A 19,058-nucleotide genomic window follows, 5' to 3' on the forward strand; every position below is an offset into this window, starting at 1 on the left:
TGTACGCAAAGTTAAAATTTTGACGGCACGTACGTTTTTGAAGGCACTCAGCGAGTCGCGGTTCGATTGTTCCCAGCCTTCAGAAAAACAAAAAAAAATAAAACACGCACTCCAAATTAAAACAATATAAATATTTATTTATTGTAAAAACCCTTTATTCTTTCTTACATTATTATAGTAAAAATTAAAAATCATATCTTTCCTTCATTCTTTGACTAATCGTCAAAATCATTAATAGTAAGCCATGGACAGTGGAGCTGCAATCGAAATTTTTAATTTTAAAGGACTTTTTTATTGAAATAAAAAAACTAATTAGGATTCACCTTTGACCTTCGACTTACTACATACATTATTTTAATTCTATTTACACAGATATTACTTGGCACAAATTTTTAATTTTAATAAACTCTTATATATAAGTCATATTATTTTATTCTTATGGCGCGGCTACATTCATTCGGAAGCCTTGGTGTCACTTTATCGTGGAAAAACTTATTAAGAGTCTGGCCATCATCGAAGTTCTTATAATCGCACCTAATAAACTCGCATTCGTGTCCGGGTGAACCTTTACCGCGAAAAAGGCCGAGGGCGTAAAAGTAAATTACGTTGAAATTGATTTATATAGTGAATTAAAAGTAATAAGTAATTTAGTCCAATCTTAAGTCTCTTCATTCGTGATAAAATTGGCAATAAAAAAATTACTAACATAAAAAGGATGCTAAAGCTCCAAGCATCAACTCTTCTATTATATCCCTATAAAACTGTTTAGGAAGGTAGAGATAAGATGCACACTCTCTGTGTATGTAAAAGTGTCAGTCAAAAAGCAACCAATTAGGCGTCACCAAAGCAATTGATCCGATTTCAAAAATAGCGTGTGAAAAGTTATTAAATACAACTTTCCACACACGTAACTCCATTTACAACCTTAAACATGGGTTTTAGAGGTGTAATTTGTTCCTTAAACTTATCTCCCATACGAGACAGAACTCTACATCTACCCTCCATGTAAACTGAAACTGTTTTCGACAAGTTTTTTTTGAAATGGTATTTTCTGTTAGGCGTTTAACGATATCGATCGGTGAAAGGCTATTAGGTTTAAACGAGATTTCTGCAACTTTACAGGAGAGCTGTTTGATATTTGGAAAAACTATCAAAACAAAAAAACTTCTTAACTATTTGAATGGAGTAAAATTAATTGAAGTTCAATTGAATATGCAATTTCGAAAAGGACACATCTCTGAAAATGTTCAGGAAATGAAAAAAAACTGATTATTTTCTAAAGGAGTGTAAAATTTAAAATATTAACTTTTGAGATATATTTTAGTGTTAATTAGAAATTGAAAATTACTGGAATTATTATAAAACGGGTGTAGGTAAGCCTCAAACTACATGTATATGAAAAAACGTATTTGACAAAATATGCGACATGTGCCCTTTTTCAAAATTGCATATTGCATATAAAAACATCAAACTGTTGATACTAATATCAAATAAAACGCATCTTTAATTACAAAGATAAATGTCGCTTAAGCCGAATAAATAGTCTTTAACTTTCCGATAGACCAAAATCAAGCCTAAGAACCCTTTTATCATAAAAGTAAGAAATCCAAGTGAACGATGATAATTTAATGCCAGGGGCACAGTGACAAGGCCAAGACAAGCTCAAACAATTCGTGAACTCTGTTCCATGACTCCCAAAAATGTAGTCACAACATTAGTATAGTATAGTCAGCCTACGCTATGTTCGACCAACTAGTAACTAAGAATTTTTACAACAAAATAAAGTGTAAAACTTAATAGGTGCATCACAGCTACTAGAAAATTAATATCGAACGAAACGCTATGCGAGGTTTAGAAACATTGTTGCCTCTACAAACAGGCCCAAATAATTTTATACATAAAGATTACAAATTTTATTTTGTAGTAGGTATTATCTTCTATATTTTATAGTTTAAATAACAAAATATATATGTGTATAGTAATTATATAGTTTTTTATCACAATACATTTATCCGATTTTGTTTTCTCTTTTTCAAATTTCGACCGTTTACCGTCACGAATGAGAATGGAACACAATTAATTTAAACATTCATTTAACGTTGCTCTAAGATAATTCGTTTTTAAATATTAACAATTAAAATACTGAATAATTGAGAACGAAATCATGCAATAACGTTTATGTTTACGAAGCGAGGCAGACGACAGCTTAACCTTGCTACCCGGCATCACTTATACGTCTTAGCCTTATAGTCTAAGTCTACCAGCTGCTAGCATTCGTGAACACAATTAGGTTTGTGAAAAATTGTACACATTATCCTTGTCTAGACAATTGATAAATCATTGTTTTATATTATCATAGACAAGAAAACGTGATAATGTTTCAGATCACGATTTTCTTTAAAGAAAAAAAAAAACTAACATTAATTTATCTAAGGAATTCTACAACAGATTTTACAACAGATTCTACAAAAGATTTTTTTAAACTTTAAAACAAATAAAAGGATCCCTTCACTGTTTAATATAACGAGGGCTAAAAGACTATTTGGTTTAAGCAACATTTTTATAAACTTAACCGGAGAGCCATTTTAAGTATAAAATTTGGAAAATATATCAGAACAAAAAAAACTTCTTTAGCTATTTGAATGGGGTAAACTTAATTGAAGTTCAATTAAAAACATCGAGCTGTACTGTAATTACATAGTATAAAACAAAGTCGCTTTCTCTGTCCCTATATCTGTCTGTCCCTATGTATGCTTAAATATTTAAAACTACGCAACGGATTTTGATGCGGTTTTTTTAATAGATAAAGTGATTGAAGAGGAAGGTTTATATGTATAATAACATCCATTAAATAGTGGAGAAATCAATAATAAATTACAGTTTCCGAGGCGAAGCGAGGGCGGGTCGCTACTATCAAATAAAACTAAATTTTAATTACAAAGATAAATGTCGCGTATTAAGCGAAATGTCGATTAAATCAAATAGCCTTTCATCTCTCGATATACAAGAAAAAGTAACAATGTTCCAGAACACGATTTACTTAAGAAAAAACAACTAACATCAGTTTATCTAAGAAATTCTACAAGAGTGTATCTGATAACAAATGTTTTTTTTTTCCTTTAAAACATACATCAGAGATCCCTTTAGTGTTTAACATAAGATTTGTGATCAAATGATAAATACGTTATATAATATTTCAACTGACTTGCACACATCACTATTAAAGCAATAATTCTAAATTATAATAAATAATCATAATTGATAACCTAACGGATAGAATATTAGTTTATAGAAATCCTGTATAGAATTATGGTTGCATAAGTGTACTGTGAGACTTATTCATTAAGTTGAAATATTATTCATATAAATAAGTCGTTAAATAATGCTATAGTCTATAACTCTGTTGTAGATGGGAACATCGTAATTTTTTTTTTATTGCCCTTGTAGGCAGACGAGCACACGGCCCATCTGATGGTGAGTGGTTACCGTCGCCCATGGACTTCAGCAATGCCAGGGGCAGAGTCAAGCCGCTGCCTGCATAATATGCAATAATAATATTTTAAAATCACAACGAAATATAATTTCATATTTAATAATTGCGACTATTATATTTCAGTAGAGTGGCAACATGAAGCTTCAATAGTTTTTATGACAATACAATTTTATGTCCTGATTTAAAGTCTACAACTGCGCACTGAGACTTATGCCGAGCAAACATCTCGCTGGTTGAGATTTCGCTCTCAAAATGATCTCGTGCCAGACCACCAACCATACATTTTAACTAGATATCTCATTAAATATGTATCTATGAACACTAATATTGAACTAAAGTTATGACAATCATAGATTAACTAAATTATGAGTATTCAATCTAAACAATACGGCTAGTTTGCCAAACACATGACAATTTGATTAACAGACATTCTAATTTAGTAGGATAGCACCAGTTCTTTGTGTGTCTTCTAAATCGTTTTTAGGGCCAATAAAATTTTATTAAAATTTATGTAAAAATTGAGCTCAATATTACCCCGACCTACACAGCCTACATAACTTAGGAAGGGCGACTATAACTAAAATGTTTTAAATCGTTTTCCAATATTGTCTTATTTAACTTTGTTTTTGTTTATTTATACCTTTTTTTTTTGTTGTAATGACATTTGAGACTCGCAGATAGGATGATGTAAATAATTTATTTAAAATACATAAACTTTTCATAACTTGAACGCATTTTAAATTATGATTTGTTGATTGATATGCATTTTTACAATTTTACTAATCAGAGACTTACAAAATACCTTTGTTCGAACAATTGTTTACTACCTACATTTAGAACGAGATTATTATAAACTATTATATTCGTATTCTACAGAACTAAACTAAAAAAAAAAAAAGAAGAAAATGTTTAAATGCAAAACATGGCTAAAATATGTTAACGCACGCTCCGTAAGTACTTACCGAAATAAGAACAGAATCATACTTGTTAATCGTAAGGCAAACAATAAAATATAATAAAAGTACACAAATTAATCAAAGTGCATCGCCTAGAAAACAATTATATTAAAACGAAAAGCGCATGCACTTTTAACTTTAAATTGACTAATCTAATAAACTTAATTAATGTAACGCTGTGACCAAATATAAATGGCACACGAATATTGTATAATGAGCAACTAAAGTAACTACACTAAAAACTACATTAGAACATTGAGCAAATATTCCGAAGGTGTAGCACCGAAATTTAAAAAAAAAATCACAATTTTTCAGGTTGCCCAGCCTGGAATTGCTGCCATCGGTTTATTTTGAAAAAAGAAAACTGCATCTAGTTGTACGCTCGGTTGGTGGACTTGACCGTCAGACGATGGTGTTGAACACCATGTTGTTGTTGCACTGGAGGTTGAGCGTTATCTGCGGGTGCGCGCGGCCCGGCTCGGCGCTCGGCTCGCGGCTGCGACTCATCAGATCCTGCAAACATTTCAAATTGGACTTTTAGATTATCTTAAGTTTTAGTCAATTTTTTACCTAATCCCTGGTAGCGTAGGGGCTATTTCAGCTTCTAGCGGACGGGTAGGTGAGCTCACGGGCTCAACCTGAGAGAATTTGCTAATACCAGCCCTAGCGAGAGCAGTACTTCGCCAAATCTATCACCAGTTCGAAATCGCGACCCACTGATAAGGATCCGGCGAGAAACTCAGTGGCCTATGTCTATGGGTTAGTTCGCTCGACGAAAATAGTCAATCTCGAATTTATTATAAAACATTTCGCACGCGCAGTTAGTTTAGTAGAAATAGTTAGGTATGATTAACATATATACGGCGCCCTGGTACGAGAAAAAAATACTTGCAAGTATGAAAGTATATGTGCTGAAGTCGGATGCTCAAAAAACTTAAACACTATCTTGAAAATAATGCATAGGAAAATGATTCATATCTTATTAGGAATAAAAAGCACAATCGGATTTGTGAATAAAAAAATACTTTGAACTTAGAAGTATTTTTTTATTTCTACGATTTTGCTCCTTATTCATTATGGAATACGGGTTGAATTCCTATGCAAGTTTCAAATTTGAACACCATGGCGTCTCAAGCAGTATGTATACTTTCAAATATTTTTAAAACCTGGTTTTTGACTCTGGTATTTCTCGGTACTCGTACTTAGACGCCCTGGTATTTAATTTTGCATGTGTATCTCATCGCTAGATAAATAAAGGCGCTAGTTTTTAACCTGCACAGTCCGGCGTAGTTTGGCTGGAGGCGGCGCGTCCGACGCGTCCGACGCGCCCGCCGCAGAAGACGCGCCCGAGCCGCTCGCGCCCGCCGCCGCCAATACAACCGCACTCTCGTTCGGGCTGCTAACAAAAGGGCCTCATATTGTTATTGCATAGAGATGTTACTGACATTTTTGAGTCTCAGTGCTCATTCGAACCGCGGTGAGGTAAGGTCGTACACTGACATGCCCATTACTAATGCCTAGCCCATTGAGTTTCTCGCCGGATCTTCTCAGTGGGTCGCGTTTCCGATCCGGTGGTAGATTCTGCAAAGCACGGCTTTTGCTAGGGTTGATGTTAGTAACGACGTCAAGTTTGAGCCCCGTGAGCTCACCTACTAGTTAAGGTTACGCTGAAATAGCCCCTCAAGGCTATCAGCTTAGGCAGGAAAAAAAACGAATGCCTAACAAAATGATCACCAGTTTTAAAAATTTAGTACTGACTCGGCTCGTGCCCTTAGCGTTGCTGACATCCACGAGTGACGGTAACCACTCACCACTAGATAAGTCGTCTGCTGGTCTGCCTACTAAAGCAATTAAAATTTTAAGGATGAGCTTGTGAGAATCACAGGACTGATTTAAACAAAACAAAATAATAGAAGTAAAATTCACCATTTCATTTCAATACTATTTTACGGCTTTTATAAACGACCTTCGTTATATTCGTACATTAGTCAAGTCTGCTTTTTCTAATAGTTCCTCTCTGCTGTTCGGCTGTTTACAATGCTCCCATTAAATCTTTAACAACAAAGACACAATTACGTGTACTCTTTGTGTCAACTTTTGTTGTATAATACAATTTATGCTGTAGACCCAAGACAAGGTGGAAGGATGTAGTGCTGAAGGACAAAAGGGAATGCAAAATTGCTGATGAGGATGTCTAAGACAGAGCGAAGTGGAAGAGTAAAGTAAGGAAAGCTGACCCCACCACCATGTGGGATAAATAGCTGGGAAGAGAGAGAGCTGTATGATATAATATAAAGCTGCTGGAAAATATGTTGTTGGAAAAGTTGGAAGAGTGGAATCGTCATGAACTTATTAAGTTGTAGATATTTGTTAAGTGAATTTGTTAATATATTCTTTGGAATACTTCATAAACTATTATGTGTATGCATGTGTGTATGTATATATATATATATGTTTACGCTTATATTTTGTGTTTTGTGTATGTATTTGTAATTTAATATCATTTTCTTTTTCTATTTTATTTTCTATTTCTATTTTCTCTGCACTACCTTTGGTTGACTGCCTTAGGCATTAAGCCCGCCAATGTAAATTTTACATGAAGTATAATAAATAAATAAATAAGTCACCTTTTAGCAACTACGGTATTGTTGTTATTGTTGTTGTTGTTGGCACTGGATGTGTTCGGGGTCCACGGGCTCTCGACCGTGTCTTCGTCGTGCAGCGATATACGGTCGGGCTCTTTGTCAGCCTGTTCGTTATTAGTGCTGAAACAGTCATTAATGTATCCATATTTACATATACATACGATCTTATTATCTTGAAGTCGTTGGGGCATAAAGAATAAGACGCCGTTGAATTGGTATCTAGCGATGCACCGGTATTCGAATCCCGCTAGCAAGTACCTTTTTTTTTTTCTAATGAAATACGTACTTAACAAATGTTCACGATTGACTTCCACAGTGAAGGAATAGCATCGTGTAGCGAAAACCAAACCCGCAAAATTATAAATTGGTAATTACTGGTGGTAGGAGGAATTCTTGTGAGTTCTTACAGGTAAGTACCACAACTCTACCTACTGCTTCACGGCAGAAATAGGCACAAGCAGTAGATAATGTCTTTCGGTTGGAAGGGTCAGACCTTAGAACTCTTGTCTCGAAATAGGTGGCGGCATTTACATTGTAGATGTCAATAGGCTCCGGTAACCACTTTACTACACCGGGTGGGCTGTGAGCTCGTACACCCCCATCAAAGCATTAACAAAAAATTTGAAGGGTCATTTGTTTACTTGGACTTAAAATCGGAAAAGATACGGACGACAAATAACTACAAGGGCTAAGCTATCTCTTTCTTGAAACACCACATGTAAAAGACAAGCAAAAGGACAATTACAATTAGCCTTATAACGATCTCATGTAGACAACCCTGTACGTACTGGAACTATTACAGATAAAAATTGACGTAAAACCACACTGATCAATTAATATTATTTATATTTAGAATGTAAACTGAGTGAATATGGTAAGACACAAAGATGGCTGCGTGAATGATAATGCAGATAATCTAAAAAATAAATAAAATTTTCATTATTTTGTCATCACATTAAAAAACCGTATACCGCTTCTAGATTGTCTATTAAATTATGGTTTCGATAATTAAAATGTAGTAATTAATATAATTACTCGGAAGGCGGTTCGGACTGTTCGTAGGCCGGCGGATTGAAGACCGTAGAGGACTGTCTGTTGTCGGACTCGCGCAGTTCCTGAAGCGGGTTCGGCCAGGCCGGCTTAATGAACGGACGCGATAGCTCTGTGAACAACATTCATATATATTTTGAAGCACGACCGCACCGAACATTCTTTGGCTATTTATTATTCTATACTATTACTCGTATTAAATTATAACATAAATATTTACAGCCTTCCTAAAGACACATTTAATGTTCAGTAAAAATCGCCATATTTTTAAACCTCATTCGTTTCGTTAACTTTTACTCACTATAACGTTTTTTATGCTAACCAAATTTTTTCTAAAATAAACCATTATTTGTGAACTATTTCACGCGGGCGAAGTCGCGGGCAAAAGCTAGTTAGGTGACATTTTCTAAAAAAAAAATTCAACAAATCCTTTACAAATCAAACAAAAAAAAAAATACAACAAATCTGCATCATACGTGAAAATAAGCTCAGCACTAAAAAGGTTAACAAATTGTTGTCTCCATTACACAATACCTTCGTCGTGTCCAACGCTGGTGAGGGGCGGATACGCTGCGTGGGTGCCGGATCCTGGATCGTCGGTTCCCGGATTGTAGGGCGGCGGGAAGTCGGGGGCTGTGGCGTTAACCCGGTAGCACTGAGATCTCACCGACGCTGAAGTGCGAGCCGCTAAAACAAATACATTTTGAATAATTAAAATTGATAAACCCTATTAACACGTTGACTGCTACGTAGGTCATCGGTGCCCTACGTTGCGCCCTAAAGTAATTATGTCGATTTGTCTCTTCGATCTTCTTACTTAGGCGCCGGAATATCTAGCAGTCTCTGGGAAACACGGATCCGAAGATACAATAACAAACAAAAAAAGGCAAAGTTGAAATCGACATAAGTACCTCAGTGGGCCACTTAGGGCACCGGTGACCTACACGGCAGTCAACGTGTTAAGATGTAAATAAGTATTATTAATATTTTTACAAGAGATATTTATTATTTCCTTACATTTTCGCATTTCGTAAACATAATTAAAACTACTTGAAAACGATTTTATCTCGCGTTTTTTACTGCCATTCTATATATCGAGAGACGAAAGACTATTTGGTTTAATCGACATTTCGCTTAATACGCGACATTTATCTTTGTAATTGAAGGTCGTTTTAATTGGTATTAATATAAGCAATTCGATGTTTGTAATTAAATTTCAATTAAGTTTACCCCATTCAAATGGCTGAAGAAGTTTTTTTTGTTATTAACATATTTTTCTCAAATTTTAAACTTTAAATGGCTCTCCCTTAAAATTAACGCCAAATAAACGATTTTAAAGAAATATTTAGGCTTTCTTAATATTTGCGCCGACAGGTGGCATTATTTACGTTATTGAACTTTAATATTAATAGGAGTAGTAAAAGTTAATACAAGACATACTCTTCACAATATTAAAACAATAAAATACGACTTAAGACACATTATGACACATAAGATCCCAAAGGTCAAAGTGCCGGACTGTATTTACCTAGCTCTAAAAAACATCAACAAAAATAAAACAACTTTTCACATTGTTACTACTGATGACTCATAGCACAAACAAGTCTATCGTTTAGCACGATTATATTATGCATTCCAATCTGATCTTTATGTTCTTCGGGCTAAGCAACATGTTTATACGACAATGTTTAGACTGCTGCACTGCACTGATAGTAATTCGGTTTAACGCGTCCTTTTAACGTTATGCCATTTCGAATTAAAATTAAACCTGTACGGCCCTAGATTCAAATAAAAAAAACAATTCTAAAGCTTTATTTGTGACAATTGTTTTGAGTGCGATGGAAAGCGGACTCGAAAACCGGAAAAATGGTCTATTATGAACCGATGGTTACCTAAAAATGGTTCGGTGGTCATTTCATGTGTTCCCCCCTAATAGCATTTTGAGATTCGATGTTCAATTGAGAAATTTAAACCTCAAACTGTTAACGCAGAGATCTTCCTCACCATCCTCGGCAAACTATTGTAACAAGACTCGCATCTAGAAACTATAAATCGACTATCGTACCGGCCAGACCTAGTTTCAAGTGATTACCAGATAGCACATTGCGGTTTTTTTTGGTCATTATATTATGGATGGACGACAGAACTGTAATTTTAATTGTGATTACTATATCCCCGCAATCCTCAAAGATCCATACAAAATGCTTTCATAGACAAAGTTAAATCGCAAAAGCACAAACTTATCTTCCTTAGAGATGGCAGAAATGTAGATATTGGTAAAGTAATGTAACAGGTAAATAATTCGGTTAAGTAAATAAAAATCTGATGAAAAAATTGATGATTGATAATGTGATTGTTGTCTTATATTAAGATATAAGACGCCAATCACATACAGGTGACTCCTATAACACTCCTACAACACGATTCTATTCTAACACGAAAAGAAATATTGCCAAAAACCCTCTTATAACACGGTACTTGCACAACACAATAACGAGATTATTGTTTAAAACTATTTAGAATATTACATTATGCACTATTAAAAATAACCGAAATTTTAGTGCTTATTTTTTGTGCATAATAGGTAAAAAAATACAGGAATAGTTGAAATGATTCATTCAGAAAAATTACTCCCCTTTTTGTACTGACTTCTATTCGTAGTCTCATATAACACGGTTTCGCACAACACGAGACTTTGTAGTAACGTATCTACCGTGTTATAAGAGGGTTACCTACAGTTACCTACCTGCACTTGAATCCCTTATATTAAAAGTTATCTTAAATTTTAAACTTTGCATATTTAATGGGAACAGAGCAAGGGAACATACTATAGATAATATGTTTAATAAAAATAATACTTGTAATCGGGATTTTAATTTCGACCAAACTACGCTAATCGGTCACTAGAAAAATAATAATGTAAATATTACATAATTTAAAAGCACATAGTCTTTCGACATAATGTCCATTTGCGATCATCAAAGATTGCATTACTAGCTGCGCAAGCTTGTTGATAATCTGTCACTCTACCATGCTAATCTATGTAGGTACTTGTGATATAAAAATAATATCCTTTATTTACCTCACACATATTATTCATAATATTATAGTGTTATTACAATACGATAACAATTGCATTATTGTGATAATAAATTCAATACCAGTACATATTAGGTTAAATTTTATTTGCACTGCATACATGAATGTCTTTAGCTCCCATAACAAAAACCTATATCAGGAGGCAAGCTCTACAGTAGTTCCTATCTATGGCAACAATACTGTATAATTATTATTATTTTTTGTAGAAGAAAACAAAACTATTTAAGCGTTATTTCAGTTAAGGTTTACTAGATGATGACCGAGCTTTACTCCAATTTTTTTTGATAACGCCATCTTGTTAAAAGCGGTTAGTTGCCCTCAATTAAGAACAATAGTATTATTATTCGCCAATAGATGTCGAGAAGAGTTGATTACTGAAAACACGAAAAAAACAACATTTTCTGAAAATAAATCGTAGCTAGATCGATTTATCGCCCCCGAAATCCCCTGTATACTAAATTTTATGAAAATCGTTGGAGCCGTTTCCGAGATTCAGATTATGTATATATACAGGAACTGCTCGTTTAAAGGTATAAGATTCTTGAGCGATCTTGTATTTTTTAGGTTAGGCAAACAAGAAAAAACGATACTTACAAGCTAAAACCTTGAACATATCCCTGTGCCTCAGCAAGTAGAATACGATGACGACGAACAACAGTAGCCCGATGACGATCAGCGCCCACACGTAAGGAGGCAACACGGCGCTCTCCTCTCGGTCGTCGGGCCTCACGCATTCGCCGCTTATATCAGCGTCGTGGTCTAACACTAACCTGTGCCGAACATTCGAGAACTGAAATTCTAAATTCTTGGGACTGTTCATGTTACACGAAACAGTATATTCAGAACGAAACTGCTCATTAATATAAAGCAGTCAGAACGTTTTCAAGGGATAACTGTTGGGAAATAATACTGGAACTTTGACCTCATGTCTCAAGGTGGGTGGTAGCGGCATGCAGGCCGTCTTGTTTATGGTATCCGATAAACACTTAACTTAAAAAATAATTCTCAAATTATATAAAAACGTGATAAATGTATACTAAAACATCAAAAACTTCTGTTTACAGTACATAGAGTCCAAAAGGCTCGTTTTACAAACACGAACGGCGCTGACGTAATTTATGTGAATTAGATTCACGGACTCGAAGCGAGGCTGTTGCTAAATTAGAATAATTACATATTTAAAACGTTTTCATTTTCATTTCTTTCCCATATTAGTTATTATGAATGCATTTTTGGAAAATACAGATTATGCACGTTTCATAATAATATAAAGTGTCACTGAACCTATTAATTTGATTTACATAAAATAAAGCAGGAAAAAAATCGTTATTAAATAAATATTTGATTAATATAGATTTGTTTAGAAATATTTGATATGTATAGCTGACTCAGCTGACTCACCCTTTCTTACACGTACCGCAGTCGACTACAGATTTGATACAAGTATTGGGTGGAAAACGGGTTGATGGTTCGCGCTTCAATTCTTCGCAGTTAATGCATTCTCGGCAAATATTCAATGCTATCTCACAGTAATAACCACTGGAGCACTGCGTGTCTTCCTGACAACGAACCGGTTGAGGGCTGACGTAGGTGAGAGACATCAAAAAACACAAGGACAAAATCCTGAAACAAAGCATATTTGTGTTTTACGTGTAGTGTTCAGTGTATCCGGTCATCGTTCTCGACGAACCCGTGGCTTTGCGACAAAGGGTTCGGCGAGTAAATTAACCACAGACACAGCCCACAGAGTCTCGCCGGTTCTTATCAGTGGGTGGCGTTTCCGATCCGGTGGTAGATCTTACGAAGCACTGCTCTTGCTAGGGCTAGTGTTAGCAACTTCAACAGGTTAGAGCCCGTGAGCTCACATACTCGCTCGGATAATCTAGTATAGCCCCTCGAGGTTGCTAGAATAGGTTGGAAAAAAGGAGATGTATAATATACTATATATACTAGACTATAACTAAACTATAGTATAATAGATTAAGTTGCAACGGAAATATACAAGATGTAACAACGGACGCCAACAATCTGCATTGTGCATTTGCCATATAAAATGTATTTCTTCCGAGCTTACAACACGCCGCTGCCCTAAAGTCGTTTGTGAATACATATCAATAGGGACTGGACCCAAGATCGAACGACAACAAGATCACAGTACCTAGTGTGAGTCATCGAACGTCTTACTTATTTTGCCGCGGATGCTACGAATCTAATTTTATCGGTGATACTTCAAAACAGTTCCTAGAAATCTGCGATCACTAAAACGACTCTTTGCGTTTGAGTATTTGCTAGGTATTCACTGAGATATCAGCTAATTCGTCGCTCACTAAAGTTTTGCTGCAAAGGTCATGTTATCCTGGCTAAAGAGCTTCCACAGTACCATATTGCTCTTCCATAGACCCTCAGAAAGAGATGACGTTCGGTAAATTCCTCCTAAACAAAAGACAAAGCAACAACAAATTGTTTGTCATAAAATTATTAATTAGTTAATTAGTATCCATATTATATGTATGTTATGCATACATAATAATAATCACAGTTACATTTTCCTTTAAGTTAAAACGCAGTATCGTAATTAATTCAACTGATCACTCAATTGTGTATTTTGATCCGCCGCGCAAATTAATCTTGAATCACAAATAAGTTACCAAGGACGATCAAATTCGAATTTTCTTGTGCTTTGCAAATATACACGTAATGTTTTTTTTACATTTACGATCTTACCTATCCGGTCTTGAGTGGTGGCAAGGGCCATATATATACAACGTAAATACCTACCGTCATCCACATTGAGACATCAGATCTAAGTGTCAATTGTATATCAAAGGGTAAAAGGCTATTTGATTTAAGCGATATTAATTTTTTTAATTAAAGGTGCATTTTATTTGGTAATAATAGCTGACCCGGCAGACTTCGTAGTGCCTCAATCGATAAATAAAAGATAAAAGGAATCCGTCCGATGGGGGACACATTAAAAGAAAAACAAAATTGTTATTTTTATTTAATTCCGAGCATTTTCATTCATTTATTTACCTTTTAAACCTTCTCTGGACTTCCACAAATAATTCAAGACCAAAATTAGCCAAATCGGTCCAGCGAGTAGTTCTCGAGTTTTAGCGAGACTAACGAACAGCAATTCATTTTTATATATATAGAGAAGAAGAAGAAGAAGAAGATTAGCATCAACAGTTCGATTTTTTTTAATTAAACTTCAATTAAGTTTGCTCCATTCAAATAGCTGAGTTTTGCTGTTGTGGTATTTTTTTTCAAATATTAAAAACTTTATATTGCTCTCCTGTGAAATTGTATAAACCAAATAGCCTTTCACGCCTCGATATCCCACCCGACAAATATATGATCAACTTATTAATAATATCATAATTAGTTAGTCACGACGGGTCAAGTGTCAGCTTCGCAATTTTGATATAAATATTATACACAATAAATAATCCCTTTTTTTTAAAACGTTTAACAATCAAACATTAACGACATCTTTAAATATAATACTATAATAAGTTGGCAGAGAAAATGAAAGTTTTAATTTAAACTGTAAAGTTTAGTTTTCAAATAATAAAGTCCACTAAGATTATAACGCCAACAAGTACTTGAGAAGGATGCCTTTAAGTCCTCTAAATAAATGCTGAATCCGATTATTCACCGGTCTATTTTAATTTACCGCGATAACGTGTGCGAAAGCGAGTGCGGGAACTTGTTTTGTGCTACGAATCGCCTGACCGATGATGAGTCGGACGACAAAACTTGTATCTCTTGGGTTCATAGACTTAACGCACAATATAACGTAACAATGTTCATCTATCTTAAATAATATTGAATTATTATTTTATTACTGGTGGTAGGACCTCTTGTGAGTCCGCGCGCGTAGGTACCACCGCCCTGCCTATTTCTGCCTTGAAGCAGTAATGCGTTTCGGTTTGAAGGGTGGAGCAGCCGTTGTAACTATACTGAAATCTTATAACTTATATCTCAAGGTGAGTGGCGCATTTACGTTGTAGATGTCCATGGGCTCCAGTAACTAAGTAACTGTGAGCTCGTCGACCCATCTAAACAATAAATAAAAAAAATATCGGTCATCTCACATATCTAGTTTTTGAAGTTATAAAAATCTACCAGGCTTTTTAGATAAGACAGGTTCACGATTCAGACTGCTGAGTTACCGGAGTCCATGACCGGTAGAACTTGAATTCCACCTCTAATTTAAGGTGAGAGATTGACATTTCAACGACTAGGTATCCTATTCTTCTTCGCTGAAACGCGACAAATACCGGGCAGTACGGACTCACAAAAATCCTTACAGCTCAAGATCAGTAGGGGAAAGGCTACTAGAAAATACTAGTCAGGTGATGGAAAAATAGCAGTATTTCTCGTCATGTAGTCTTTGAAGATGATAGATGAAACTAGTATAACTTGTATAACTAGTAAATAGTATAACTAGTATACTTCTTTACTTTACGTTTTACTTTTAACCCTATTATCAACAGTAAAAAATCTATTGAATTTATATTAAATAGATTTAATTTCTTGCCTTTAATAGTTAAAATACAAGATAAGATACATTGTCGCGTCGATTTCGTTATAAATGTTCTCGTATGTATCAATATAATTATTATAATGTAAATCGACAAAGCAAACCGAGTTACGTCTTAACAAAAAGATCAAATCCCCTGGCTGCAGGTACCTATGAAGCGGTCAACGGTGAGTCATCCCCATCCCACTATCGTATCGAACGCGCGGGAGGCGAAGCAAACCAGAATAACATCGAATCGCCACTCTAGACGCGATACGCAACAAACGGGAAAGGATTTTGAATGATGCAATATTACGAAACCCTCAACATAAACTTTTACATTGACTTTTGCATCTTATAAAAATATTGAGTGAAATGTTTTTTTTTTTAATTCATGTACGCAAAAATTGTATAAAACAGTAGAAGGACAATTGTATTATTCTAGTAATTCACTGAATGATTTAGCAACGCCATTAAATTGATTTAAATTTGTGGATAGATTAATAAATCTAACGCGATCTCTATACGTCGTATAACGTCGATATTCTGAACGTACTTTGATCAATTCGAACACATTCAAACATCTAACGAATTATTGAGCTTAAACTGACTGACAATGTTATGGTCATGTTAATGCCGAACGAACGAACGAGCCCGAAGACTACAAAGTAAATGATATATTAGCTAGCAACCTTGACATTGAGAGTATGAGAGCTGTGTCCTCAGTTGCGTCAGAATAACGGTAATTATGCTTTTCAGACCAGAAGAATGATGACGACTGCATAAATAAAGGCATAATTAATAAGTATCCATAGATTTAGAAAACGTCCTATCGCCAAAACTTAAATAGGAAGAGATTTAAAAAATACATAGATTTCCTTACATTTCTAACTACCTTGATCAAACAATAATATCTATACTAATATTATAAAGCTGAAGAGTTTGTTTGTTTGAACGCGCTAATCTCAGGAACTACTGGTCCGATTTGAAAAATTCTTTCAGTGTTAGATAGCCCATTTATCGAAGAAGTCTATACCGCGCAGATAAATAATGTTTCAAAATCGGGTTATTTTTACCTTTCGAGAACTTCCGCTGCGTGCGCTGCATAAAAGGTTAAAGTTTCGTTAAAATAATGTATGACAGAATTGTTTCTCTTTAAAAGATCTAAAAGAAATTCCGTGACAGCATATGTCTATATGCTAAAGTTGATTCACTATAAAGTTTTTTAAGCTAACCAAATTTGTTCTAAAATAAAGCATTATTTGTGAACAATCCACGCGGACGAAGTCGCGGGCAAAAGCTAGTAGAGAATAAAATAAAGATAGAGAAATTAGTATCGAAAAATCTTTAAACTAACAATTATGCACAAATTAGAACCAACTTGTTGCGAATCGCTCGTTGCGACGCTCGACATCTCGATGCGACGTGAGAAAGTGGACTTCTCTCTGTTCCAACTCGTCGTCTTAGAGCCGAGGACCAAGATAAGAATCTCACTCAATACTATCCTCCTGTCTTTTGGGTTCACTCCGTATGTTAGTTTAGGCAGGGAGACAGAACAAAAATTACATGAAAGCTATACTACATGCATCTTGCGAAAGATGAACTGGTTGACGGATGTTTGCACCCCCAGAATCCATGCTAGTTCCGATACAGCAGAGTATTTCAGGGCTACAAATTGGCAGCACTGTTTATGCCAAGAGCTGCGATCCATGCGGGCAAGGTGTGAAATGTGTCATCTTGTCCCCAACAAGGGGCAGGTGGTCCCAAACATCATTATAAAGATAGACACAGCAATAAAAGAAAAAGTTGAGTCCAATCAAATAATGTGATCTTTGTGGACTTTTTTTTTAATTATGTTGATAATTTAACAATAATGGAATATTTATACAGTGGTCAACTTTTTAGCGTTAGAAAACTATATCACAATAAAATTAAAACATAATCTTAAAATCAAAATAAGCATAAAACAATTTTGAACTCTTTAAACTCAGCAACAGAACTCTAAGCTCAGCAGCAGAGCTCTTTTAAACTCACACCTAACTTTTGTTTTTTCCTACCACACCTAACTTTTGCCTTTTTAGGCATGGTAGGTAATGAGTGCTTATAGTGAACCAAGTTTACTTTACACATAATTTTTAAGTTAAATTGAAAGGAACAAAAATATTTTGAAGCATTTAGAAATGACAGCTTTTGCATGGATAGATGGATTGCTTCCAAAAACAGCTTCATGTTTGGACATGTTATATCTTCAAAAGAAAGATATATATTTTGAAACTCTTTTTTCTTGTACAATGTAGAAAAAAAACTAAAACAAAAATAACATGTCCAAACATGACACAGGGACAAGTTGAAACATGCAATTTATGATAAAAAAAAATTTATTATATACTGATTGAAAATTTATTTTGCATGTTGTATTTTATACATAAGGAATAAGATTTATGACCAAGCAAATATTAGCTAAATAAGTAAATTATAATAAAAATAAAATATTAAATTTAATTTATATAACTTAATCTGTCATTCAAAACTTGTGTGTATAAAGATTAACTTTTTGAGAACTTATAGCCAAAAGTTAGAAACCGATAAGTGATATCTAAGTACCTCCTTATTCACTTTAAACAATATAAATTTGTTGGAATTTTGTATACTTTTATTTTTAAGACCGCCAGTTTTTTTAATTGCGTTCTCCTCGCATATAATTTCGTGTATTGGAATAAATTTTACATCTTAAATTAAATTATAATACAGAAGAGAAATGAGTAAATTGTCACTTACCAAATCATTTTGTACGTTTTGATGGTGATAAACAAAATGAGTAACTAATAATAAAATCTGAATTATCAATATAAATCACTCAAACACGTAATATAAACAATAAACAGTCCTTTTGCATCAAATGGTAGAAATTTATGTTAGATTTATCCCTTTTACATTCATAGAATATATCACTTTCTGTAATTATATTAAAATACTTACAAAATAAAATTAAGCACCACTAGTATAAAAAAAATATCACATTGAAATTCAAAGAATTTCAACTATTTTGTGCAAACAAGCAAGTGTAACATAAATGTTAGGTTTAGCAAAGTATCACAAAAACATTCTTAATAATAAAAATAATAATATAAAATAATAATAAAAAATAACATTGACTAACATAACTTTACTTGATTATAAAAAAATAAAAAAGTTCAGTATTCCTTTTTCTTGCATCTCATTTGTTTTTTTTTTAATTATGTTTTAGTTTGTGTTTTCAATTCTTTCTTTTAAACGGAAATATATTTTTA

General features: G+C 34.2%; 1 protein-coding gene across 3 annotated transcripts; it reads right to left on the bottom strand.

The window, feature by feature from the left end:
- Positions 1 to 110: 110 nt before the first annotated feature.
- On the bottom strand, positions 111 to 19,014 carry LOC101736142 (uncharacterized). Of its 3 annotated transcripts, none has more exons than XM_012691916.4 (8): positions 18,547 to 19,014; positions 12,645 to 12,866; positions 11,838 to 12,013; positions 8,679 to 8,831; positions 8,130 to 8,256; positions 7,077 to 7,214; positions 5,722 to 5,848; positions 111 to 4,962 (listed from the first exon to the last, which is right to left on the bottom strand). In XM_012691916.4, the coding sequence occupies exons 1-8, from the start codon at positions 18,552 to 18,554 to the stop codon at positions 4,852 to 4,854; spliced, it is 1,062 nt and encodes a 353-aa protein (XP_012547370.2). In that variant the 5' UTR covers positions 18,555 to 19,014; the 3' UTR covers positions 111 to 4,851. The 3 variants fall into 3 exon arrangements, with proteins under 3 accessions (XP_012547370.2, XP_004927909.2, XP_062527756.1); XM_004927852.5 differs by having other exon boundaries at positions 5,722 to 5,845; positions 18,547 to 19,013; XM_062671772.1 differs by lacking the exon at positions 18,547 to 19,014 and adding an exon at positions 16,845 to 17,036.
- Between the last annotated feature and the right edge of the window lie 44 nt (positions 19,015 to 19,058).

The sequence above is a fragment of the Bombyx mori genome, chromosome 13 (assembly GCF_030269925.1).
Source record: "Bombyx mori chromosome 13, ASM3026992v2".
Taxonomy (NCBI): Eukaryota; Metazoa; Arthropoda; class Insecta; order Lepidoptera; family Bombycidae; genus Bombyx; species Bombyx mori.